At 36.1% G+C, this 27,939-nt stretch overlaps 1 protein-coding gene across 1 annotated transcript in view; it reads left to right on the plus strand.

Annotated features, from left to right (window-relative positions):
- LOC150099828 (U3 small nucleolar RNA-associated protein 15 homolog) overlaps positions 1-27,939 on the plus strand; it is a 191,377-nt gene that overhangs the window by 145,661 nt on the left and 17,777 nt on the right. The window contains exon 11 of the mRNA XM_090404114.1: positions 3,433-3,566. Within this exon, the coding sequence (XP_090260240.1) occupies positions 3,433-3,566 (134 nt within the window). The remainder of the gene's footprint in view (positions 1-3,432; positions 3,567-27,939) is intronic.

Raw genomic sequence — 27,939 nt, forward strand, 5'->3', positions numbered from 1 at the left:
TTGGTATAAAAGAAAAGAATATGTAGGAAAAGTGTGCAAATAATATGTGTATAATTTAATACTGAATTAAGGTCGACATTATCTTTAGTATGAATTAACCTTTATTGTGAAAATACATCTGGGTAAACGTAAGCTCGAAGTACAGGGCCAAAGCAGTCAGTTGCCTCAAGCAGTCTCGTGCTTGCGGAACTTGAATGGAAGTGGTGGGAGACAATCGGACAGTATGAGGTCAGACACATGTGACAGCAAATTCTACGTGCCGTGTGAACAGCCAGAGTTACGGTGATAGCCGTTAGGGAGGAAGTATAAAAAGGTTAGAAACCCCCTTCCTCCCTCTCTTGTTTTCTTAGTCTCACTGTGTGGTTGATCGGAGCTCTGGGTGCTTGGTCCATCGCTGGCATGTGATCGGAGGGTTTTCAGCGGGAAATCTAATCCCGAGATATGGCAACTGGCTATGCCGCATGGAACATTGAGGAATGTACGTGTCCGGAATGCTGTGATAATAGCGGTCAAGGAGATGATCGCGTTCAAATACTGACGATCTTGTGCTATTGATACTGTTCTTTTTTTTTTTTTTTTTTTTTTTTTTTTTTTAATTCAAACAACTTTAAAAAATTACTTAAAATCACTTTTTTCTTGATTTTTGTGTAATGAATGGCTTTTCTCATTTCCTGTGTACCTACTGAAAAGTTTAATTAGCCAGCAAACTCTTACCACTCTCTTCAGCCATTGATAACAATATACAGTATGGCTGAGATTACTATTCGTACTAAATGAATCATTCCAGTAGGTGGGAGATTAGATGATCTGAGTGTGAACACAGATAGAGAATTCTACTCAGAAAGTGATAGGCATTTATTACTGTAGGCAAATTGATAACTAAGGCATTTTATACTGTGGTAATTTCGATACTTGGTATTTGCCACTGATGCCCTTGGCAACTGTCCCAATGCCAATACATTGGAGTAACAAAGTTCAAAATTTGTGTACAAATGGCACAGATTAAGATTTAAATACCTTTTACTGTCAGAACCCAGACATGTATACTTATCAGTATTCTTAGCTCAATCCTCCCCTTATTAACTGGAATTATTTGCCTATGGGGACCTTCGGGAGATAAAGGCATATGGCACTTCTTGTCTTTCAGAAATAAGAGAAACAGGAGTAAATAAGTAAAACATGATTGAAAAACCTTCAGGAATGATTTTTTTCCCCTCCAAGTTTTCCAGTATTTTTACTCTGTGAATTTCTATATATTTTATTATTATATTCTGAGAAATCCTTTATATCAAAGGATTAATTAATTAAAAATAATATTAACAGTAGGTGTATTATTATTATTAGTAGTAGTAGTAGTAATAATAACGATTAATGTTATTCCTCCTCAACCTAATGATTAGTGTGATAGCAATACTACTTTACTAGAGAATAATTATAGAACAATGTGGTTTTTTATTGTCTTTCATGTCTGTAGATATGTTTGTTCATGGGACTGAGCCATCTCCATATTAGACCTGCTAGCTCACCTTCAGTTAAAGAGGACTGATAAAAATTATGTACGCTGTACATGGGATTTGAACCCAGGTCTTTCTAACTAAATGGCTTCATTTATGCCGACCGAAATGTGGAGGCTCCATTATTATTATTACTAGTAGAAAGTTCCAGTTCTCAATTCAACTATATTGGAGCTCCAAAGAAACAACATGTCAAAATTATGTATTACAATAACTCTCTGACTTAGTGGAATTTGCAGAAGTTGTCAGTACAAGAAGCACTCTGCATGGTTCAGTGTTTGTTCAGACTGGATCACTTTTATAACATTTTTGTAAAGAAATTTCAAAATGATAGTAGCAATGCTACTATGGCTGGATGAAATTTAATGCAATTTTATAGTTAAGATATATATTAAAGATTTAATTTTAGTCCAAGTAGTGTTATTGTGCAGACAGAGATAAATCACTGTCTGCACAAAACAGTATGTATACTTACATAAAATGTTCTAAAATGCAACAAAATAATCATTACAAAAAGCCAAACGGCTATTTTTTCTGGTGAAGTTAATTAAATTAAATTAAGGGGATAAAAATCCCTTATTGTTTTTCGGCCAGTATGAGAAACTCTAAGATCGAGAACTACGATCTAAGAGTTTCATGCCAAAGAACTATCGGCGAATCCAAGTGTAAGTGACCACCTGGTAGTACAACACCAAGGCAACTCAAAGCAAAGGTGGAGCAAGCTCCCTCACTACTGGCTGAAAAACAATAAGGGATTTTTATCCCCTTAATTTAAAATAATCATTACGTTTCAATGACCACTTATATATGTTGTCTGTATCTTGAGTAATGTTCGGTATTTTTATCGAACACTTTAAACAATAGTTTGCAAGAAAAATTAATTTTCATGGAATTGAAAAATTATCTGTGAATTGCATTTTCGACGAATTGCCATTCGTTAAATTGTCATTTGACAATTTAACGACTAAAATTAGAAATTGTTTTTTCCGCTAATTGCTTATTAATGAATTATCATTCAGTGAATTGCATTCGATAAACTGTCTTTTGATTAACTGTTTTTTGATGAATTTTCATGGAATCAGAAATTATATGTATAAGGAATGCAATTAGGAGTGCATATCAATAAAGATGGGGGGGTCAAAAACCAGAAATATGAGAAAAAGCAGCTGGACCAGCTGCTTTCTGTAGAACAAGTAAAATATTTTCAGCTAGTAAGACACAATTTTTAGTAAAGATTACAAATTAAAGATGGAAATAGATAAATGGAATAAGAGAGAAATTATTATTATTATTTGACACCTCCAGGGAGTCCAAGGACTCATCGAGGGAGGGCACCTTCTCTACAACTCTGTCTCCACCATTCAATCATCAACGTCGTCTACTGCTGACCACCACTGGTATTTCCATAGACAATCACAAATGTGCATACCCACGGCGGGTTTCTAACACACAGCCTTTTGGCTGGAGAGCAGATACGCTATCCACTCGGCCAACCAGCTGACTGTCATTAGTCAGAACATCAGGGTAGCTGTATATAAGACTGTTCAAGCCAGTTGTAGCATATGATTCTGTTAGAGCTGAATTCTAAGAAGAATTAGGTGAGTGAACATAGCATTCTGAATATGTGAGCAGGTAATATAATTACTTAAACAGAATGGGAAAGGAAAGAGCACAACAAATATTTGATGCCAGGAAAAAGAATAAGAGCAAGATCTGACAGTACTGGAATCATGAAAGTTTAGACTTATATCCATAAAAATTGTCGTTAATAAAGTTAGTAATAATGTCAACTTTTCGTGTATTACTGTAATAATATTCCTGTATGCTCCTTGAAGTTGCATATCAGGAATTTGATGATGATCACTTTGATTTTCATGTATTTTATCCATTTGATAATGAGATCTTAATTATTCCTCAGTTACACTTTGTTCAGAAGAAGCCTGAAACAACAGTTGGAGTGATTCAAGAACTAATACGTCGGGGTGCTATTAAATCAGCTTTAGCTGGAAGAGAAGGTGTGGCTCTTGTTCGAGTAGTAAAATTTGTGTCCAGGTAAATGAAATGTATAATTAATTTTAATTAATTTAGAGGTAGTGTAATTCATCTACGAATTACTTATATTTTGATTAATATAAAAAAAGCTGTTGATTAATTTGGAATTGCTATATTCTCTCACCATGCAAAATTATGGGTGCCAAAGAATACACGATTTTTTGTACATATTTGTATATTATTATTATGGGCTATTCCATTGAGTCCTTAGCTCATCGAAGGAGGACCTAAACACCATGCGAAACACTATCCAACATTTGCACAGCATCTATATCATACTTTGCTTTGAACTCATTTATCTTGGCACCCACAACAGACTCTAGTAACCTATTCCACTCATTCACCACTCTCTAAGCAAAAAACCTCCTTCTAACACCCTTGCTAAGTACAACCTTACTCACTTTCCAAGGATGGCCCCTAGTTCCTCACCACCAGACCTATTCTGTAAAATTTCCTCTGAATTAATCTTGTAAAAACCCTTCAGTAATTTGTATATCTCAATCATATCACTCCTTTTCCACCTGTCAGTCTGTAACCTACAAATCTTCAACTGTCCTCATAAGGTTCGTTTCTTAGACCTGCTGCATCTTGGTCACTCGCCCTCTGGATCATCTCCACCTCTTTCTCATCACCAAGAAATCCATGCAACCAGATCCACACAGTAGTCAAGGTGGAAGTCTTATCAAGGCTCTATAACCTGCTTGTCAAAGTAATCTGATCAGCTGCTTTAGCCACTTTTGCTACGTGTCCTCTAAACTTTAACTCCCTGTCCATTAACACTCTAAAATCTCTGGCTTCATCAATTTCCTGGAGTACAGTTCTATCAATGTGATATACAGTTAGTAATCTTTTCACACCAAAATGCATAACTTTATGCTTTGCCGCATTAAACTGACATCCATTCTCCTTTGCCCAGGCTGCCAGTCTATCCATATCATCCTGCAAAATTTTAACATCATCTGTATTAACTATTGCTCTACTCAACTTTGCATTATTCGCAAACAACTGAACAATTACTCTCAGATCCTTTCGTATATCATTCACGTAAAAATTAAAGAGTAGTGGCCCAAGAACAGAGCCATGTGGCACTCCGCTGGTCACAAACCTTCTTCTGGACTGTATTCCTGAATAAACTATTTTCTGATATCTCTCCATCAACCATCCTCTTATCCATTTCATCAACCATATATACATCCCCATGTTCTGTAGTTGACTGATTAGAACTCCCTGTGCTATCCTGTCAAGGGCTTTTGCAAAAGTCCAGCAGTATCACTATAAACTCATTATCCAACTCAGCTGTTGCTGCATTAAACGTGAACAAGTTACTGAGTTCATGACCTACCCTATCATGTTGCCCCCCCCCCTCCCCCCATACAGTATCCCATTTCCACCTATCCATTCCTGTATTTTGCTCCTGACCAACTTCTCCAGTACCTTGATAACAACTTTTGATATGCTGATTAATCAGTGATTTGCTACATCAGTCTTTTATTCAGTGGAACTATTTTTCCCCTCTTTTCACCCCCTTGGGACTAACCCAAAACTGAGACTTAGATTAAACAATGTGATCAAAGGCACTGACAATTCCCTAGCACCTTCACCTAAAACTCGAGCTGGTATACTATCTAATCTCATAACTGTATACACATTAAGCTTCTGTAATATGCTATGCACTTCCATTTCATTTAGCTCTGTTCCCATATAAGCCTTTGCCTCTCTCGTTACTGCAATATTTCCACCTGGATAATATACTCTTGCAAAGTGTTCACTTAGTCATTCTACTATTTTGATTGATTCATTTACCTCCCTGCCATTGGCATTCATTAAAATCATTCTGCCATAAACATTCTTCCTTTTACTTACAACATATTGACAACCATTTGGCATTATCTTTGGCCTGCATTGCTAATTTCTTTTCATACTCTGATTTTGCCTTTCTTACCACACTGGTTAGCCTTCTGGCCTGTGCTTTGTATTGCTCATGTGCCATTGGTCACCTTTCTCCTTGAATTTCCTCCACAGTTTTTTTTTTTTTTTTTTTTTTTTTGCAACTCCAGCTTTATGATGATATTCATCCATTTAACTCCCGCATGATTTACTTTCCTGACTAGGTATGTAGTCTGCCATTAATTCCCTCAAACACTCCTTTACCACTTCTCATATGCTATCAACAGCCATCCCCTGCAGTTTCCTATTGAATGACACTGATCCAAGCAATCTCCTAAGCTTATCTTACTTATCGGCCCTGTAATCCTAAGAAGAAAAATGCTGACCAGCGAGGAAGAGTTTTAGTTTTGAGAAGAGATAGAAGTCAAAGGGAGCCAAATCTGGGGAATAGGGTGGAGATGTTCTAACAATTCGTAGTGCAGAACCCTTAATTTTTCCATTGCCAAAACACCTTTGTGGGCAGGTCATTGTCCTGATGAAAGATGATTTTTTTTTTCCTTCTGCAAACTGGGTCTTTTCTCACGAATTTTTTCGTCTAGTCTGGTTAAAAGATCTAAATAACATTCCCCAGTTATTGTTTTATCCTTTTCAGGATGCCATGACCTTTCCTGCTGATAGAACTGACTTTGTCTTCTTTGGCACTGAACCAACTGGCTTCTGTCCACTGTTTTGACTGTTGTTTGGATTCTGGTGTGTACTGGTGAATCCAAGTCACATCCATAGTAATAAATCAATGCACAAAATCAGTTTTATTTCTGTTAAAACGCTCAAAGCACTGTTCATAAATTTTCATGCACGTGCAGTTTTTGATCTGCTGTGAGCAAGCACGGCACCCATCTTACGCAAAGCTTTTCCATTTTCAATTCTTCATGCAAAATATATCCTACATATTCTTTTTAAATGCGTATAGTCTCAGCAATTTCATGCATTTTGACTTGCTGGTCATCCAATATCATGTCGTGCACTTGATCAATGATTTCTGGTGTTGTTACACTTTTTTGGACGTTCTTCACGTGGATCATCTTCAAGGCTGGTACGGCCACATTTCAGCTCGGCAGCCCATTTCTTAATAAACTTTTATGAACTTTGAATGAATTTCTTTTGCTGCTAACCCTTCTTTTAGAAAGAATTTTATAACCGTGCGATACTTAGTTTTATCCATTTCAAGGGATACAGACAATACTTTTGCTTCTGACAGCTGTATGAAACAAACTACTTGACAGAATGACTTGCAATTTCACATGGATGCTTATAACAGGTGTACCAACTTAGAAAAAAAAATCATGCTAATGTGTTGCCATCTATAGCGGAGACTGATAGTAGTCCACTAATATTAGGGCATAACTTCAGAAATAAAATTGCTCTTCACCTTTAAATTGTGAATTTGATTGAAAAAGACAACTTGACTCACCTCTCATCTCTCATTCTGTCATAAACAGTGGAAACAACTGGGATACACTCCTAAACCACCTACAACCTCTGATTTATGTTTAATAATCAGCAATGAATTTTGGAACTTTATCTTTAAGAAATCATCATCATGAAATTCCTGACATGTACCCTCAAGGGGTGTACAGGATATGATAGTACTACATGAAAAAGTTACATCATTACTAACTTCCTATCTACAAGTTTCCTCCAAATCAGTCTATTACTTGTCAAGACTCCAATATTATCATTATCAGATCTTATTTCTTTTTGTAGAAGAAGGAATAAAAATAAACGGAAGAATCATTAATAACTTAAGATATGTGGATGATGTAGTAGTAATGGCAGAAAGTTAAAATGGGTTACAACAAATTATTCAAAGAATTGGAAACTCTTGTAAAGAGTATTTACAAGAGTTTCCAATTTAAAGAGTATTTACAATTGACTGAGAATTAACACAAAAAAGACCAAGATAATGATAATGGGTAGAAAAATGGGAGATAATGTAAAAATAAGATGTGGAGGAAGGATTTTAGAAGAAGTGGAAAGATTTCAATATTTAGGTAGCTGGATCTCAGAGAAAGGAACTTCAGAGTTGGACATTAGAAATAGAATAGGCAAAGCTAAATCGGCATTTATGGAAATGAAGAGAATTTTAATAAACAAGAACACTAAAATAGGCGTTAGAATTGGAATAGTTAAAGCAACAGTTTGGAGTTTTGCAAATTATGGAAGTCAGTCATGGACACTAAGAAAGAGTGATATGGAAAGAATTAATGCATTGGAAATGTGGTGTTATAGAAAGATGGAAAAGATTAGCTATACAGAAAGAATATCAAATCAAGAAGTTTTAAGACGAGTTGGGATGGAAAGAACGCTGTTAAAGAATATTATGCAAAGAAAGACTAGATTTGCAGGACATCTTCTGAGAGGTTCTTCTGGACACCTGACAAGAACTATATTACAAGGGAAAGTTGAAGGGAAGAGAAGACGTGGAAGACCAACTAGAGAGTGGTTTAATGACATCGTGGAATGGACTGCTTTAAGAATGATGGAAGTGACAGACAGAGAGAAATGGAGAAGAGCTGCTCATCTGCTGCAACCCTCTTGCTAGAGAATGCTACCGGACGACGACAATATTTCTGTCGTCTAAGGCACATTGTACCGTATCAATCCACCTATATCTTGGTCTTCCTCTGGGTCGTTTTCCTGCCAACCTGGCAGAGAACACTTGTTTTGCTAATCTTTCCTCGCCCATTCTGTTTAAGTGACCATACCACCTGAGATTAGCTCTGCTAACGCATTCCTGGATGCCGACAATGTCAAGTTCTTTCCTAATATCGTTTTTAATATGATATTGCCATTGATGCCATTTGTTCACGCCTCTAATCTTTCTCAAGACTCTCATATCCGCGGTCTTTGGTCAAGTGTTTTACTTCTGACCCAGCTCTCAGATCCGTAAGTTAAAACTGGTTTGAACACTGTCTTGTATACAGCTAATTTAGTGTTCTGACTAATTTTTCTCTTATTCCATATGAATTTATTCAATTGACTTCCTACCATACCAACTTTGTTGATTCTGTTGTCTATTTCCATATTTAATTTACCATCTTCAGTAAAAATCGTGCCTAAGTAGCTGAAATGTTTTACTTGTTCCACAGGTTCCCCGTTCATAACACAATTGGCATTTTCAACAATTCTACCTATTTTCATTGTGTTTGTCTTTTTAATGCTGACCTTCACACCATATCTATTACAACAGTTATTCAATTTAATCAGGGACTCTTGCAAACTTGTAGCGGATTTATTTAGAAGTATAGCATCGTCCGCATAAAGCAAAGAGCTGACATTAACATCTCCAATTCTGATATTATGTTTAATACCACTTTCCTTCATAATGTGATCCATATAGCTAATGAATAACAGAGGGGATAATGTACATCCTTGTCTCACACCAGATTTAACATTAAACCATCTTCCTGTACTTCCTTCAATTCTAACTGCCGACTTACAACTCAAATACAGACTAAGTATTGCTTGATGTAATGCTCCATTGACACCATATAACTGTAGCGTATTGAATAGCTTCTCTCTTGGCACCTTGTCATATGCCTTTTCCAGATCAACAAAACTTAAATACAGATCTTTGTTATATTCAAATGCTTTCTCAACTATTTGTCGTAAAGTGAAGATCTGATCCTTACAGCCTCTATTTGGCCTGAATCCAGCTTGTTCTTCACCAAGCTTTTCTTCCACAATTCTTCTCAACCGTTTCTCAAATATGCTTGCATAGATCTTGCCAGGAACATTTAGTAGGGAAATACCTCTGTAATTGTCACATTCAGTTTTATTTCCCTTTTTATATATGGGTACTATGAGAGCTCTAGTCCAATCATCAGGAATTCATCCCTCTGTCCAGGCCTTCTGAACTATGCAATGCAGCCACTGCAAGACTTTTATACCACCATACTTCAGCATTTCTGGTCGAATATCATATACTCCTGCTTCCTTTCCACATTTCAAGGCTTTGATGGCTTTTTCTACTTCAAGTATGGATATATATTCCTGACTGTATGCCTGGTCAGTGTTTTTTTATCACTGTGCTGTCATCACTGCTTGTTTCATTTAGCAGTTTTTCAAAGTAATTACTCCATACTTCAAGCATATCTTTTTTTTCCTGTGTCCATGTCACCTTTATCATCTCTAACTCCTTTTACAGCACTCTTTCCTCCATTTCTAAGCTTCTTCAACAACCTCCAGAATATTTTGCCACCTTCTTGATATTTATTTTCTATGTTCTTGCCAAAGTCCTCCCATGACTTTTGTTTACCTAGTTTTACACAGTGTTTAGCTTTCTTACATTTGTCTCTGTATTCTTTAAGAGCACAAGCTGACTTATTTGCCAGGAACTTTTGATATGCTTTCTTGTTTTCCTTCACTGCCTCTTTAACTTCCTGTGTCCACCATGGAGTTCTGATTTTTCTATCCTTGCAGACAATCTCTCCACATGTCTCTCTGGCTGAATCAATCAGGGTTTTCTTCAAGGCTTGCCACTGAATCTCCAAGGTTTGGTTCCTGTTCTCAAACTCTTTCATTTTTCCTTCAATAATATTTGTGTATTTTAGTCTACAGTTCACATCTGAGAGTTGCTGAACTTTTATTCGCTTTAAAACTTTCTTACATGTTCTTCTTTTCAATATGAAATTCAGTATTATCTTGCTTAAGACTTAATGGTGATCACTTCCAATTTCAAATCTTCTTTACACTCTAGTGTCCTGCAGTAAGGAGAAAACATCATCACTATCAACAATAACATAATCAATGAGACTTTTCTTATTCCTTGCCTCTTCTTTCCATGTGAATTTGTTTGCATGTTTATGCTGAAACATTGTGTTAGTAATAACCGGTCTATGTCTTGAGCAGAAATCCAACAAGTGTTGGCCATTATTATTAGCTTTGCTCTTTTCTCCAAATTTTCCCAAAATATTTTTGTATGCCTGACAATCATTTGCTACTCTTCTATTTAGATCCCCAACAAGGACCAGCTTTTCCTTTTTCATTGTGTCAGTTGCTTTTTTCTAAAGCATCAAAAAATTCCTCCACTTCTACCTTAGTAGAACCTTCTGTGGGACCATAGGCACAAGTAATTCTCATTGTTCAATTCCCCATTCTGATATTTGCCCACATCACTCTACTTGTGACCGCCTGCCATTCAAGAAGATTAGTCTCGTAATTTGTGTTGAATACTATGACTACTCCTTCTTTTCCTTGATTGTCATTTCCTGAATATAACATTTTGTATTTATTGTTCAGAAAGATCTCACCAGTTTTTGTCTTTTTTGTTTCAGTCACCCCTATTATGTCGATCTGGTACTTATCTAATTCCTCAGAATACTCCATTTCTTTGCCATTCAGGCTTCTTATGTTGATAGTATCAATCTTTAACTGTGGTGATGTTGAGTTGGGGTGTGCTTTCAGATTTGTTCCAGTAGCTGACTTTTCACTGTTCGTCCTGGTTCCCTGGTGAAAACAACGGGGGCCTTGTTTAACCCTGCGATGCCCCAGCCGGCATGAAATTTTGTCATGTTGTACCATCATTTTCTATATTGGTTTAAGCCAATTAGAAGACAATTTGGTCGGCTAACTCCCAAATTGCCAACCCATCCTTATTCGTTCAATATCCAGGTAGATACGCAGCAGGGTGCACCAAGAGAAGGTGAGGAGTGGACATTAGGTCAGAAGACCTGGTCAGTTCTCCGCCTTCCTTATAGGCTATGTGGAGGTCTCCTCTCAGTTATACAGCTTTGATCCTTAAGCACCCCTCTTTAAGAAATAATGTTCTTTATTAACATGTCATCTTCTTTAGTTGAAATTCTGAGAAAGTAGTGACTTCATTCTTTATTTCTAACACAAGAAATACAGATCATCCAAAACCATCTTTTCTGATTGTTTTACTGGGTCATTAACAGCTATTGTCAACAAGTTCATTAACTGTTATTGGAGTCTCTTCTTGAATATCCCAAGAATTCCCTTATGTGAAAAGTGTATCTGAATGAATCTCCAAATATAAGTTGGTTGGTATCATCAGTATAACTCTTTTGCCTGATTAATAACCTTACCTTCTCTTAGCCCTGCAAAAGACAGACTTTTCCCTTTGGCTTACTCTGCTGTTCATCAGATTTCCTGTTTCTATGGTCTGTCAAAACAAACCCAGCAGATCTACAGCTGTTTTGTTGTAAGAAAAAAATCTAAATTACATTTAATTCCATTAGTCTGAACAAACATAGAATTCTTTGGAAGAAGATAAAGTCCTGCATAAGAGACATCTTATGGATGCTAACATTTCTTCCACTTAAAAATGTAGAAAAAATATTTGTCAAGTGTTTGAGTTGGGTAGAAGAGGTAAAACAAGAGGTTATCCCTTCGATAAAAGTGTGGTTAGTAGGAGTGTGAGGAATAGGTTTTTTTTCCTTGTAAGTGGCAGTTCATTACATTCATTCACCAGAGTCAGTTGTGAGTGCTTTGTATGTTAATGGATTCAAGGAGGAGGCATGATAGATATTTTGTGATATTTCAGGCATGATAGTTTGGGTCCACTCCATGGAGGTGCCCATACGATAGTAATCATCATATATTGAACTGAAACTGTAATCACCTTGCTCCAGTCATCAGGTATCACCTTCTTTCTCCAGATCATTCTAAGAAGGTCCCACAACCATGTCATTCCTGACCTACGAGAAAACCTGATCATTTTAACAGGGAAATCATCCATCCCCAGGGATTTTCAATTCTTCATCTTTCATAATGCTTCTTTATGTTTTCCTTTTTAATTGTTTTATTTTATTTTTTTTGCAGGGCTCTTTCTCTCTCATTATAAAGAATTCTATCAGTATTTAATCTAGTCTTTATGAACTTCTGAAAAGTTTTTTTAACTCTCTCACTTCACCAGCATGTTTCATTTCCTTTTCTGCTTTAACTAGTTCTTTCCTGCACCTCTTCATCTATTCCTACTATTACATCTTGATCTATTTCCCGTTTTTCACATTATCTGTAATTAATTCATGAGAATTGGTTCTGATCTGAGATTATAATTTTTGTTTTTCATTTTATTAATTTAATTAATTTTTAATTTATTTCAAAAATTTAATTAATTTTTAATTTATTTAAATTTAAATCAATTTAAATTAATAAAATAATTTAATTTATTTTAATTAATAAATTAAATTTTAATTTATTAATTTTTGTTCACCATGCTAGCAATATCTTGTCTGTAGCTTTGTCTTTTCTCAAACCATCTATTTTCTGTTCAATTTTGCGATGCAAAAAATCTGATATCACCATCATCACTTTATCCTTACAAGGTATACAGAATACTCTGACAGCACTACATGATTTAGTTAATATTATTACTAATCTTCTAGGACCAATTTTCCTCCAAATTGGCTATTACTTGTCAGCACTCTAGTCTTGTTATAGCTAATATTTCAGTCTTCTTGAGCATTTCTGAATTAAACACCTGTTTTGCTTAACCTTTCCTCTCCAATTCTGTTTAAGTGAACATACCACTTTAAATTAGCTCTACACATTCTTGAATGTTAACAATGTCAAGTTCCTTCCTAATATTCTCATTTCTAATGATTCTACCATTAATATCATCTGTGTTAGTCTTTGACCAAATGCTTTATATTGTTATGTCGTGACATTTCCTTAATTTTATATTTTTATTGTGTTCTTCTTCCAATTTTATTAGTCTTAAATTATCACTGTGTAGTATTATCAGGGGTGCTTAAGGGTCAAAGCTGTATAACTGAGAGGAGACCTCCACATAGCCTTTAAAGGAATGCAGAGAACCGACCATGGCTTCTGACCTAATGTCCAATCCTCACCTTCTCGTGGTGCACCCTGTTGGGTATCTACTTTGATACTGAACGAACGAGGATGGGCTGGCAATTTGTGATTTAGCCGACCAAATTGTATTCTTATTGGTTAAACCAAAATAAAAAATGATGGTACAACATGACAAAATTTCATGCTGGCTGCGGCGTCGCCCGCTTAAACAAGGCCCTCGTTGTTTTCGCAGGGAACCAGGGCGAACAGCGAAAAGTCAGCTACTGGAACAAATCTGAAAACAAACCCCAACTCAACATCGCCAGAGTTAAAGATCGGTACTATCAACGTAAGAAGCCTGAATGGCAAAGAAATGGAGCTAGCTGAGGAATTAGATAAGTACCAGATCGACATAATAGGGGTGACTGAAACAAAAAAGACCAAAACTGGTGAGATCTTTCTGAGCAATAAATACAAAATGTTATATTCAGGCAATGACAATCAAGGAAAAGAAGGAGTAGCCATAGTATTCAACACAAAATACGAGGCTAATCTTCTTGAATGGCAGTCAGTCTCAAGTAGAGTAATGTGGGCAAATATGAGAATGGGGAACTGGACAATGAGACTTATTTGTGCCTATGGTCCCACAGAAGGTTCTACTAAGGTAGAAGTGGAGGAATTTTTTGAGGCTTTAGAAAAAGCAACTGACACAATGAAAAAGGAAAAGTTGGTCCTTGTTGGGGATCTAAATAGCAGAGTAGGAAATGATTGTGAGACATACAAAAATATTTTGGGAAAATTTGGAGAAAAGAGCAAAGCTAATAATAATGGCAAATATCTGTTGGATTTCTGCTCAGGACATGGACTGGTTATTACTAACACCATGTTCCAACATAAAAATGTGCACAAATTCACATGGAGAGAAGAGGCTAGGAATAAGAAAAGTCTCATTGACTATGTTATTGTTGATAGTGATGTTTTCTCCCTAGTGCAGGACACCAGAGTGTACAGAGGATTTGAAATTGGAAGTGATCACTATTTAGTCTTGAGCAGGATAAAATTGAATTTGATATTGAAAAGAATAACATGTAAGAAAGTTTTAAAACGAATAAAAGTTGAGCAGCTCTCAGATGTGAACTGTAGACTAATATACAGAAATATTACTGAAAAGAAAATGAAAGTGTTTGAGAACAGGAATCAAACCTTGGAGATTCAGTGGCAAACTCTGAAGGAAACATTGATTGATTCTGCCAGAGAGGTATGTGGTGAGGTTGTGTGCAAGGATAAAAAAATCAGAACTCCCTGGTGGACACAGGAAGTTAAAGAGGCAGTGAAGGAAAAGAAGAAAGCATATCAAAAGTTCCTGGCAAATAAGTCAGCTTTGTCTCTTACAGAATACAGAGACAAATGTAAGAAAGCTAAACAGTGTGTAAAACTAGGTAAACAAAAGTCATGGGAGGACTTTGGCAAGAATATAGAAAATAAATATCAAGAAGGTGGCAAAATATTCTGGAGGTTGTTGAAGAAGCTTAGGAATGGAGGAAAAAGTGCTGTAAAAGGAATTAGAGATGATAAAGGTGAAATGAAAACAGGAGAAAAAGATATCCTTGAAGTATGTGGTAATTACTTTGAAAAACTGCTAAATGAAACAAGCAGTGATGACAGCACCGTGATAAAAAACACTGACCAGGCATGCAGTCAGGAATACATATCCATACTTGAAGTAGAAAAAGCCATCAAAGGCTTGAAATGTGGAAAGGCAGCAGGAGTAGATGATATTCGACCAGAAATGCTGAAGTATGGTGGTATAAGAGTCTTACAGTGGCTGCACTGCATAGTTCAGAAAGCCTGGACAGAGGGACGAATTCCCGATGATTGGAGTAGAGCTCTCATAGTACCCATATATAAAAAGGGAAATAAAACTGAATGTGAGAATTACAGAGGTATTTCCCTACTGAGTGTTCCTGGCAAGATCTATGCAAGTATATTTGAGAAACGGTTGAGAAGAATTGTGGAAGAAAAGCTTGGTGAAGAACAAGCTGGATTCAGGCCAAATAGAGGCTGTCAGGATCAGATCTTCACTTTACAACAAATAGTCGAGAAAGCATGGGAATATAACAAAGATCTGTATTTAAGGTTTGTCGATTTGGAAAAGGCATATGACAAGGTGCCAAGAGAGAAGCTATTCAATACGCTGCATTTATATGGTGTCAATGGGACATTATATCAGCAATACTTAATCTTTATTTGAGTTGTGAGTCAGCAGTTAGAATTGAAGGAAGTACAGGAAGATGGTTTAATGTTAAATCTGGTGTGAGACAAGGATGTACATTATCCCCTCTGTTATTCATTATCTATATGGATCACATTATGAAGGAATGTGGTATTAAACCTGATATCAAAATTGGAGATGTTAATGTCAGCTCTTTGCTTTATGCGGATGATGTTATACTTCTAAATAAATCCGCTACAAGTCTGCAAGATTCTCTGACTAAATTGAATAGCTGTTGTAATAGATATGGTATGAAGGTCAGTAATAAAAAGACGAAGACGATGAAAATAGGCAGAATCATAGAAAATGTCAACTGTGTTGTGAATGGAGAACCTGTGGAACAAGTAAAACGTTTCAGCTGCTTAGGCACAATTTTTACTGAAGATGGTAAACTAAATATAGAAATAGACAACAGAATCAGCAAAGCTGGTATCGTGGGAAGTCAATTGAATAAATTCATATGGAATAAGAAAGAAATTAGTCGGAACACTAAATTAGCTGTATACAAGACAGTGTTCAAACCAATTTTAACTTATGGATCTGAGAGCTGGGTGAGAAGTAAAACACTTGACCAAAGACTAGAGACCGCAGATATGAGAGTCCTGAGAAAGATTAGAGGCGTGAACAGATGGCATCAATGGCAATATCATATTAAAAATGAGGATATTAGGAAAGAACTTGACATTGTCAGCATCCAGGAATGCGTTAGCAGAGCTAATCTCAGATGGTATGGTCACTTAAATAGAATGGGAGAGGAAAGATTAGCAAAACAAGTGTTCTCTGCCAGGTTGGCAGGAAAACAACCCAGGGGAAGACCAAGATATAGGTGGATTGATACGGTACAAAGTGCCTTAGACGATAGAAATATAAGATCTGATAATGTTGGAGTCTTGACAAGTAACAGACTGATTTGGAGGAAAATTGTAGATAGGAAGTTAGTAATGATGTAATTTTTTTATATAGTGCTGTCATATCCTGTACACCCCTTGAGGGTACATGGCAGGAATTTAATGATGATGATGATGATGATGATAGTATTATCACTTTAACTATGTACTTCTATGGTCTATATGCATGCAACTATCAAACACTGCACTCTCGCATTTACTGTATAATCTATCCTGACAATTGGCCGATTCTTAGAATGATTAAGTATATTAAATAATTAACAAAGGGTAGACCTCTGAATAGAGCCCTATCCTCAGCAATAACGGTCTGGAGTCACCTCCTAAATCAGTTTCTGGCAATATTTATTTGATCAAACTGTGCCAGCCGGATCCCTAGATTAGAAATTCCTCTTAACCAAGGAGCGAATTTCAGAAAATATACTAAGCTAATCATCATCATGCATATCAAGGATTTAGGCCTAGCATGGCCTGTTCTGGCCTTAGAAGTCATCGTTGAATCATTTAAGAGGACGTTCTGGTTTTCTTTTTCCTAATGGCTTGTACTTTAAGGCTCGTTTTGGTAATCTTTCTGTTTTCATTCTTTGAACGTATTCCATCCATTTATGTTTATATTTTTTAATTTTTTCTATTACTGGTTCTTGGTTTAATTCTTTCATAATTTCTTCATTTCTTTTGTGATCAAATAGAGTATACTTTGCAGTTTTTCTCATTAACTTCATTTCTGCTGTTGTTAATCTTTGTTTGCCTTTTTGTTTCATTGTCCAGATTTCGCTTCCATACGTTCAGACTGTTAGGGCTAATGTATTGTATACTTTTAGTCTGGTTTGTTTTTGAACTAGGTTTGGTTTAAATATAGAGTTAATTACACCTATTATTTTTAAATATTTTGCAATTTTTACGTTTATATCTTTTTCATTTTCATAAGTGATCATATATCCTAGGTAGTTAAATGAATTCAACCTGTTCTAAGATCTTGTTATCTATTAATATCTTAGTTCTTGCTGGATCTTGTCCTTTAAAGGCCATAGTTTTTGATTTTTCTGTTGGTTTTATCATACCATAATCTTTGAATATCTCATTTAGATCTAAAATAGCTTTCTGTAGTTTATCTTCAGAATTTGTAATTATTATTTGGTCGTCGGCAAAGAGGAGAGTGTTTAAGTTAACTGTAGGAGAAAGTTTAATTCCTTGATGTAAATTTTTACTCCATTTTATTATTATTTCATTTAAGTAGATATTAAAAAGAGTTGCTGAGAGGGGACATCCCTGTCGGACCCCTTGGTTTATCTTTCTTGTATATGATAGCTCGTGATTTAATCTTATTTGTATTTGATTATTTTCATATATGCTTGTGATAGCTTTGAGGATAAGAAAAGACAAAGCTACAGCAAGATATTGCTAGCATGGTGAACAAAAATTAATAAATTAAAATTTAATTTATTAATTAAAATAAATTAAATTGTCTTTCTTTTAATATGTTAAATAATATGTTTCTTTTAACTTTGTCAAATGCTTTTTCAAAGTCAATATGTGTTTCTAAATTGTACTCTCTTCTTTTCTCTATTATTAATTTTAGGCAAAATGCCAGGTCTGTACATGATCGTCCTTTTCTAAATCCATTATGTACTTCTAAAATAAAGTTTTCGGAATATTTCGTTAGTTTGCTATTTAAGATTCTGCTATATATTTTGTATCAGGAATTTAGTATACTGATACTGCTATAGTTTTTAGGGTCATCTCTATTACCTTTTTTAAAGATAGGAATCACAATTGCTTTTTTCCATTCTATTGGAGTGATACCAGCTGAAGTCTTTCTTTTGAATCTTGTTCCTGCATATTTATATAGTTCTGAACCTAGTTTAGCTTCTCCATTTTCTGTTTCTTGTTTCTTTCAGGCTGATTTCTAATTCTTCTTCAGTTATTTCCTTTTCATTTTCGTTAATTGTTTGCCAGTTGTCTTTTTTAAATTATTTGTCTGTCCACAATTCAGTGTTTAATTTTATGTTTTCTTTGGTATCTTTTAATTTTAATGCATTTAATTTAAAGCATTTAAATGTTTCAAATTTTTATATACATTAGGTCTACAAATTATATAAATTTGTTTCTAAATTAGAAACAAATTTGTTCCATTATTCTCTGTCTTTTTCTGACTTCTCTTTTAGCTATGGCTCTTATTCTTTTATATTCTATTTCATCTTCTAATCTTTTACTGCTTAACCATTTGTGATAGGCTTCTTTTTCTTTTCGATTATTTCTTTCATTGTATCATTCCAGTCTTCGGTTTTTTCCTTTTATTAAATTTTTTGGTCTTTCATTAGCTGCTGCATTTAGTATCATTTTTGTATTAAGTCATTCTATTTCTATTTCTTCATTTTGTTTTATTTTATCTAGATATTGGTTAATTCTTTGTTCATATAGCCATTGTACATTTGTGTCATTCAATAGTCTAGTTTTATAAACAAATGTTTCAATTTTTCTTTCTGTTCTTGTTACTTGTAGCCATTTAGGTGGTAATCTTAATTTTATTTTAACAAGGAAGTGGTCACTGCTTATTTCATATCCTCTGTGAACTCTAACATCTAGTGAAAATTTTGATGTCTTTTCATTTAATATAAAGTAATCTAATATTGATTTCCATCCTCTTGCTGCCCAAGTATATTTATGTATATCTTTATGTTTATAGAAGGAATTCATTATTTTTAGGTTATTATAAACTACAAAGTCGATCAATTTTTTACCATTCCTGTTTAGTAGAGTATGTTTTCCATATATTCCTATATTATTATTAATTTTCGTGTTTCCAATTCTTGCATTTAAGTCTCCTGCTAAAATTACGTAATCATTTTTATTTATTTTATTATATATGTTTTGTAGCTGATTATAAAAATCAATATTATCCTACTCTTCCCTCTTCTGGGGCATATAAGCCAATTATTGTTAAATAGCCTCTATCTATTTTTATTCTAGCTTCTATTATTCTTTCATTCCATAATTTATAATATTTTAACTGTTTTGAAAGGGAGTTACAAATCCAAATCATGACTCCTGCTTCTGCTCTTTGGTCTCTGTCGACTCCACTGTATATCACATTAAAATGTTCAGTTCTCATGGTTCCTTTTAATTTCTTTTTTGTTTCAGTGATTACTGCTATTTTAAAATTTCTTTCATTTAATAATTGGTTTAATTCTATTTCTTTATATGCTATTCCTCTTACATTCCAGTTTGCTATGTGCATTATATTTTGTCGTTTCCATTGTTGTTTTACCTTTTCCATTCCAGGGTCGTTTCCTATAGATTCAATCTGATTATCTTTTTCTGTCAGCTTACTAGTAGAATTATGTTCTCCATGTCAGGGGACTAGCCTGACGATGGAATAGTTCAGTGGTAGGGCTGCTACCTTAAGGCTTCTGAACTAGCCTTCTTCCGAATTTAAACCCATAGGAGGAATAGGGTATATTGAAGGGGGAAAGAGTAGATTATAGAAGAATTATAGTAAGGTTTATAGAGAGGGCATAGTTGTAAGACCAGAAATGAAAGACCCCATGGCCCTCGAGTACTCTAAGAGTCATAAAATAAGAAGCGTTGGCTGATAAGGCTATATAGGAAAGATTAAAGTGGATCTTCCTCAAAGTAGCAGAAGGAGAGGATAGATCCAGCTAGGGGTCCATGGGAGTGCTGCTTCCCTTATGGCCCTGTTGGTCCATGAGTCCTTATTCAGTATATTCGGACCACCCCACCATATACACACACACACACACACACACATGGTGGGCTCCCCTATCCGCCACCCAGGGAATGCACTCTCTAGGGGTCACAGGGTCCCCTGAGAGACTAAGCTAATAAATTTACTAATAGTTTCTTATCTCAGATTTATCTATGTCACTTAATTTACTTTAGTTTGCAGTCGTGGTCTCTGTCAATTAAATCTATCCCGCTCAGATTCAGATATTAGCAAGTGGTGTGCCTTAATTTCAATTTAAGGCACAAGTCAATTTAAACATAGGTTAATTCCATAGCACAAAATTTTGTAAGCATCTCCAAATATCCTTACTAGTCTACACATTCTCTCAAATTAATTCAATTACATCGGTAACTTTATAGATCATTACTCACAACAATTCAAACTACAATTCATTCAATTAATTACATGAGAAATAGCCCTGACTCAAAACACTACTATCCAATGTTCGCTATAGCCCTTTCCTACAAGTATAGATTTCTGAAACATAACATCGCTTTTCTTCTGTATCACAATATTCCTCTCTTTCTTAACAAAGAATTACAAAAGGTTTTAACATTACCATATTTTGGAAGTATATTCATTCTGTCATCTTATCCTTACTTAGTCCCACGGAATGTCCGGTCTTCTTCTAGATGATTGTCTCACAGGCTAGGCTTGGACTTCATTGTTCTGTCTTTCTTTCCCATCGCGGACTAGAAACAGCATGGCTCGGATCGATCCTTATGGCAGTGAGCTCCTTCAAGCTTGCTCGGAATGCTACCGATTATCTCCTCATTGATTCCTTCCGTACGACATCTCAAACCGATGGCTGTGAATAACTACACGCTATCGATAAGATCCATAACTTGGACTCACTCCGACTTCACAAGAAAATCCAAAAACAAAACAGACAAAAGGCAAAAAGACCAAAAGCCTCTTTAAAGGGGGACAAACCACTTTTATGTCCGCTACCTTTGGCGCCCTCTTCACTTCCATACCTTTCTGACCGGTACCCTCTTTTTGTGTACGTGTTGTTTTTTCTATTCGCGTCTTCCTGGAAAACACTGAGCATGTGCTGCTCCGCACGTAGACAATTTGCCTTAGGCTACGCAAAGTATAACGCGAGAGAATTTGTCCAATGTGAATTTGTGTGGAATGTATGCATTCCCGAATGAGGCTGGAGTTTGGATTGAAAGTGATAGTGGTGGGAGAATGTGTAGAAAGTGTATACAAAGTGAGGAGTCGAAGTATGTGTCAGGTTGTGAGACAGTTATGGTTGAAGAAAGCCAGAATGCGAGTGAAAATAGTGGCATGATAGGAAATTGCGGTGTACAAGATGGCAATGTGAGCGGTGATCTAAGAAAGAGTGAGAGCAATTATACAGAAAGAGAAAATGGTTTGAATGATAAAAAAAATGAGGAATTATTTGTAGGAAGTGAGATCGCTCGGTTGCACGCAGTGATACAAAATGCGCAGCGGCAATTAGAGCACCTGCAAAACTCTTTCCAGAGTGATTCTGCTAACGTAAATAAACAGCGTGGGAGAGTTTCCGAAATGAAGGAAAGAGTGTTGTATGGTGACTCGTTATTAAGAGGAGTAATAGATGGGAGTGTAACTAAATCGTACTTACCGGGTGCGAAATTTAAGGATGTAAGTGAGAGTATTAGAGTGCAAAAACAGAGGGTGAAAGAATTAATAATTGTGGTGGGTACGAATGAATTGAAAGGTGATAAATTTTTTATGAGAGAGGACTTGAAAGTATTGTTAAAGGTAGCGAAAGAAAAGAGTGACAGAGTTAGAATGGTGAGTCTGTTACTGCGGTATGACAGAGAGGAGTTTAGAAGGAGGGCCATAATCGCAAATGACATTATGCGCAGGTTATGCGGACGGTGTGGTGTGGAATTTGTGGACATGTGGAATGAGTTTGATGGGCGAAAGGACTTATACAAGATGGATGGCCTGCATTTGAATGGACTTGGTGTGCGGAGACTGGAAAAAGTGTTGCTGAATGAAGTGAAAATGGATATGCAGAACCAGGGAAACTAGAACTACCAAGAAGGGGGGGAAGTGGATATCCAGACATCGGTGAGACAGTTGAGTGTAAAAATGTATATAATGTACCTGAGCCAGCACTAAGGACAAAAAATGGGAATGGGACATTTAGAATAACGCATCAAGATAGGGGTGGGACAAAGGGATCACTGCAATTCATGTATACTAATGCCAGGAGTATTAGGAACAAGAAGGAAGAATTTTTGGCCTTGATTGGCTCTTCCTGGCCACAGGTTATTGGCATTAGTGAGACATGGCTGACGGAAGATGATATAGTTAGTGGGATAGAATGTGTAGGTTATAGTGTGTTTAGGAGGGACAGAGAGAATAAAATTGGGGGAGGGGTGTTATTGATGATAGCTGATGAACTGCAGCCAAGGAGAATTGAAGTATTGCAGGATAGTGAAATGAGCTCATTTGAGGCTATTTGGTGTGAGATTGACACTGGCAGAATAAAATATACAGTTGGGTGCTGCTATAGACCAGGTGATGGAATAGATGGTGGAGATGGTATGCATAAACAAATTGATGAAATGAGTGGAAGGAGGGTAATTATTATGGGGGATTTCAACTATGGTAACATTGATTGGAAGGAGGAGAGGACACATGTGAGGAAGGAAATGGATTTTATTCAATTATTAAGGGATAACTATCTGAAACAGCATGTAATTGAAAATACTGGGGGTGTGAGAGTGCTTGACCTGGTAATTGCATCTCAAAATTTGACTGTAATGAATATGACCATGTTGCCACCTATTGGTGAGAGTGATCATAAGGTCTTGACCTGGGAGGTGGCTAAAGGTGTGCAATTTGTGATTAAGACAGGGTATATGTGGAATTACCGTGCTGGCAAGTATGACAAGCTTAGGAGATTGCTTGGATCAGTGCCATGGCATGTACAACTGCAAGGGCTGAACGTCGATAGAGCATGGGAAGTGGTCAAAGAGCATTTACAGGAGGTTATGGCTGATTGTATACCTAAGGTCCGAATAGTGAAACAAGTAGGGGTTAAATGGATGAATAACACCATTAAGCTTGAGCTGCAAAAAAAGAAACAACTATGGAGGGAATTTAAAGAAAGGGGTGACCTGCAGGCACACTAACGGTATAAAGTGCAGGCCAGAAGGGTAACGAGTGTGGTAAAAACAGCAAAAGCCGATTATGAAAGGAAACTAGCTATGCAAGAAAAAGAGAATCCCAAACAGTTCTTTCAATATGCTGCAAGCAAGAAAAAAACTATACATGGCAAAATGATTTTAAGGAATGACGATGGTAAAGAGTTCACTGAACCAGTCGATATAGTGGAGTTACTGAGCGCGCACTTTGCAAAAGTATATCATCCAAGTGGTGACATTGAAAAAATGAAGGAACCATTAGTTTATACGGGAATTGTGATGAATGAAGTGGAGGTGAATTGTCTATTACAGAACCTTAATGTGAATACATCTGTGGGATTGGATGGTATACTGGCACGGGTCTTGCATGAAGCGGCTAAGGAATTATCAGTGCCCTTGACCATGTTGTTTAATCTGAGTCTCGGGTCTGGCTTAGTCCCGAAGGCGATGGAGGATCCAAGACTATGGTTGCAAATTACCGACCGATCAGCATATCAGGAGTCGTTGTCAAGGTCTTGGAGAAAGTAGTCAAGGGAAAAATACAGGAATGGATTGATGAAAATGAGATACTGTACAGAGGACAGCATGGCTTTGTGAAGGGTAGATCATGCCTCAGTAACTTGCTCAAGTTTTATAACAAGGTGACGGCTGAACTGGATAAGGGAAATGGGTTTACAGTGATACTACTGGACCTTGCCAAGCATTTGATAGGATACCACATGGAATTCTAATCCGTAAACTACAACATATGGGAATGGATATAGGGTTGGTGAGATGGATAGCTGGGTGGTTGATGGAGAGATATCAAAGAGTAGTTTATTCAGGAGTAGAGTCCAAAAGACGGCCTGTGACTAGTGGTGTGCCACAGGGTTCTGTTCTTGGACCACTGCTGTTTAATCTGTTCATTAACGATATAGGGAAGGATCTAAGTGGAACAATTCATTTGTTCGCTGATGATGCAAAGTTGGGTAGGGCTATAGTGAATGCAGAAGATGTCAAAGTCTTGCAGGATGACTTAGATAGATTGGAGTTCTGGGCTAAGGAGAATGGATGTCAATTTAATGTGACAAAATGTAAGGTTATGCATTTCGGAGTGAAAAGATTAGCAGCAGTATACCACATTGGTGGAACTGTACTCCAAGAGATTGATGAGGCCAGGGACTTGGGAGTGTTGGTGGATAGGGAGATGAAGTTTAGGGGGCACATTGCGAAAGTGGCTAAATCAGCTCATCAACTCACTTGGTTGTTGAAAAATACCTTGACGAGCAGAGACAAGCAAGTTATTGTACCTCTGTACCGAGCCCTGATAAGACCTCATCTCGACTACTGTGCCCAGATTTGGTCACCTCGGTTCTTTCTTGATGGGGAGGAGGTGGAGAGGATCCAGAGGCGAGTGACTAAGATGATAGCAGGTCTATGGAACGAACCATATGAGAACAGGTTGAAGATTTGTGTGTTGCAGAAACTAGTTGATAAGCGGAAAAGGAGAGATATGATTGAGACATTCAAATTGCTAAAAGGATTCTATAGGATTAATTCAGAGGATATTTTTGAGATCAGGACTGGTGGTGGGAGAACTAGGGGACACCCATGGAAGCTGGGCAAGAACGTGGTTAGCAGGGGTGTTAGAGCTGGGTTCTTTACTTTTAGAGTGGTAAATGAGTGGAATAAGCTGCCAGAGTCTGTTGTGGGTGCCATGACAGTGAGCTAGTTCAAGGCAAGGTATGATAGATACTGTGAGAATGTTGAACAGTTGTGTGAACATGATGTTTAGGGCCTCCCTCGATGAGTCTAAGGTCTCCCTGGAGTAGCCCGTAGTAATAATAATAATTTACTCAAGGTTTTCGTTAGTGGAATTTGAACTTCTGTTACATGCCTTAACATATATCTTACAAAGAATACTTCTTCCATTATAAATTCTTATAAAAAATTGACATCATTTACTTTTAAGTAATATTACATAAAATAGTACTAGCATATGATTCATTAAACAATTTGTATCTTTACCTATGTACAAGCATTTTCGTTGTTGTTTAGCTAAAACTTGTTGAATCCCGAATAAATTATTTCTTTAAGGAAATCTTTTCATTCAAGATCCAACAATATCTGACCCAGCTCTCAGATCCTTCACTTAAAACTGGTTTGAAGACTGTCTTGTATATTGCTTGTTTAGTATTTCAGTTAATTTTTCGTTTATTCAATATAAATTTATTCAATTTGCTCACTATATCAGCTTTGCTTATTCTGTTGTCTATTACCATGTTTGATTTGCCATCTTCACTAAACACTGTGCCTAAATAGCTGAAATGTTTTGTTTCTACAAGTTCTCTGTTGAGAATGCATTTGAAGTTTCTATGTTCCTCCTGCTTGTTTTCATAGTTACGGTCTTTTCATTGATGATTTTTTTTGCCCAATTCATCACAGCTGTTATTCATCTCACTTCCAGAATCCTGGAGCCTTGCACTTAAATATCTTTAGGACATATCTGCACAAAGCAGAGATCTGTGTTTTTGATATGTCTCATTTAAATATCAGGTTTAATGTTACTTCCTTTCATAATATGATTAAGAGTGGAGATAATGTGCACCTTTGTCTTTTACCTGATTTTACATCAGACTATCTTCCTGCATTTCCTTGAATTCTGACTGCTGCTTTTTCAACTATTTGTTGTAATATAAAAATCTGATCTTTGACGACCTGTATTTCCTGAACCCAGCTTTTTCTTTGCCAAATTTCTCTTTCACAACTTTTCTCAGCTTCTTTTGAAGTATGCTTGCATAAATCTTACCTAGAACATTTAATGGAGAAATTCATCTGTAAATTTTCACATTCACTTTATTCTCCTTTTTATAGATGAGAACTTTACTTCAATCATTTGGAATTTGACCTTCTGACCTGACCCTTGGAATTATAGCAACTATAAAACTTTTGTACATCCATATTTGAGTATTTCTGGTCAAATATCATCTGCTCCAGCTGCTTTTCCACAATTCAGACTTTTGATAGCTTTTTCTACTTCAGGTATTGATATTAAAAGAACCTTCTGTGTGTCTATGTGTGACCATAGGCACAGAAGATCATAACTACAGGTAACCCTCTTATAACGCTGATGTTAGGTTCCATAGAAATGCCGCGTTATATAAATCACATTCGAGACTTTGATCACATAGAAAAAGTATGGTTAGGTTCCAAAATCGTTTTTTTTTTTTTTTAATTATATAAACAACAATGACATATCCAACAAAAACAATATTTTTATTTTATTCAGGTAATTCATGTAAGTTAGGAAAACATAAACTATGACACAAATACGTAGTATAAAATTATAAAAATTACAAATGTTACATAAATTTCATTGCACATAATACCTAAACGTTTTAGACACAATAAAACAAAGCGTATATTTTAATAGTCATCACTGTCTTCAGAAATAACATTTCGTAGATGTTCTTTAAGTTGCCGGAGGTCGTCACCACTTGAAATCTCTTGGACATCATTTGTATAATTCTCATTTCATACTTCGGCTGGTTTAGTCATCAAGAAGTCAGTAATAAGACTTTGCTTTCCACTATGCTGCAATTTTTTATTAAGTTCATAATATGGCACTAAACAAATATCCAATTGTCTTGTGAATTTTCCTGAGCGCTCCATTGAGGGATCATTATCCGTAAAATAACTTCCTAACTTTCTTGACAAGTCCAATCCTTCTGCTAATTTCTTTAAACTGAATTCTTTAACAGATTCATCACAATCAGAATCTTCGGCAGAACTTTCCCTGCCATTTGGTTCGATGGCATCTATTAATTGTACCAGTTCCTCCTCTGTTTCTCCATCAGTGAATTCACTAATTTCGTTTTCAACCATATTGCAAAAGCCCTCTCCACCAAAAATGTTTGCGACATTTATTATACGACGTAGCTCGGCATCCACTGGAGGTACGAAATTTTGTTCCAGAACGGCTTCAGGCCATATTTTTTTCCAGCAAGCATTCAGCATAGAGGGTTGTAATTCTTTAATGGACAGAGAAATAATTTTCACACATTTCAATATTGAAAACTCTTTCCACACTTGAGGCAGTGTCATGTTTGGATTAGATTCCATTTTTTCGAAAATTAATTGGAATGTTAGCCGAATATAATATGACTTAAATGTTGATATTATTCCTTGGTCGAGTGGTTGAATAAGTGAAGTAGTATTAGGTGGCAAAAAAAGTTATTTCAATATTCGGGTGGCTTAAATTTGTTGGGTGGCCTGGTGTGTTATATAAAATTAGTAGAAGTTTGAAGTCCATATCTTATTTCTTTGTGTAACTTTCTACATTGGGTACAAAACACTTGAAAAAATAATTTTCAAATATGCTAGCTGTAACCCATGCCTTTTTGTTGGCCCACCAATAAACAGGCAGGGTGGACTTGTCGAGCCCTTTCATTGCACGAGGATTTGCAGATCAGTTAATAAACATTGGGTTTTGTCATGTAATCACCTGATGCATTACTACAAAACAGTAGAGTAATTCTATCTTTGGAAACTTTGAATCGATGAGCTGATCTTTCAGTTTTCGAAATATAGGTGTTTTTTTTTTCAATATAACCCAGATTCATCT

Source organism: Typopeltis vanoorti, chromosome 14 (assembly GCF_054136105.1).
Source record: "Typopeltis vanoorti isolate ZY-2024b chromosome 14, IOZ_Tvanoo_1.0, whole genome shotgun sequence".
NCBI lineage: Eukaryota > Metazoa > Arthropoda > Arachnida > Uropygi > Thelyphonidae > Typopeltis > Typopeltis vanoorti.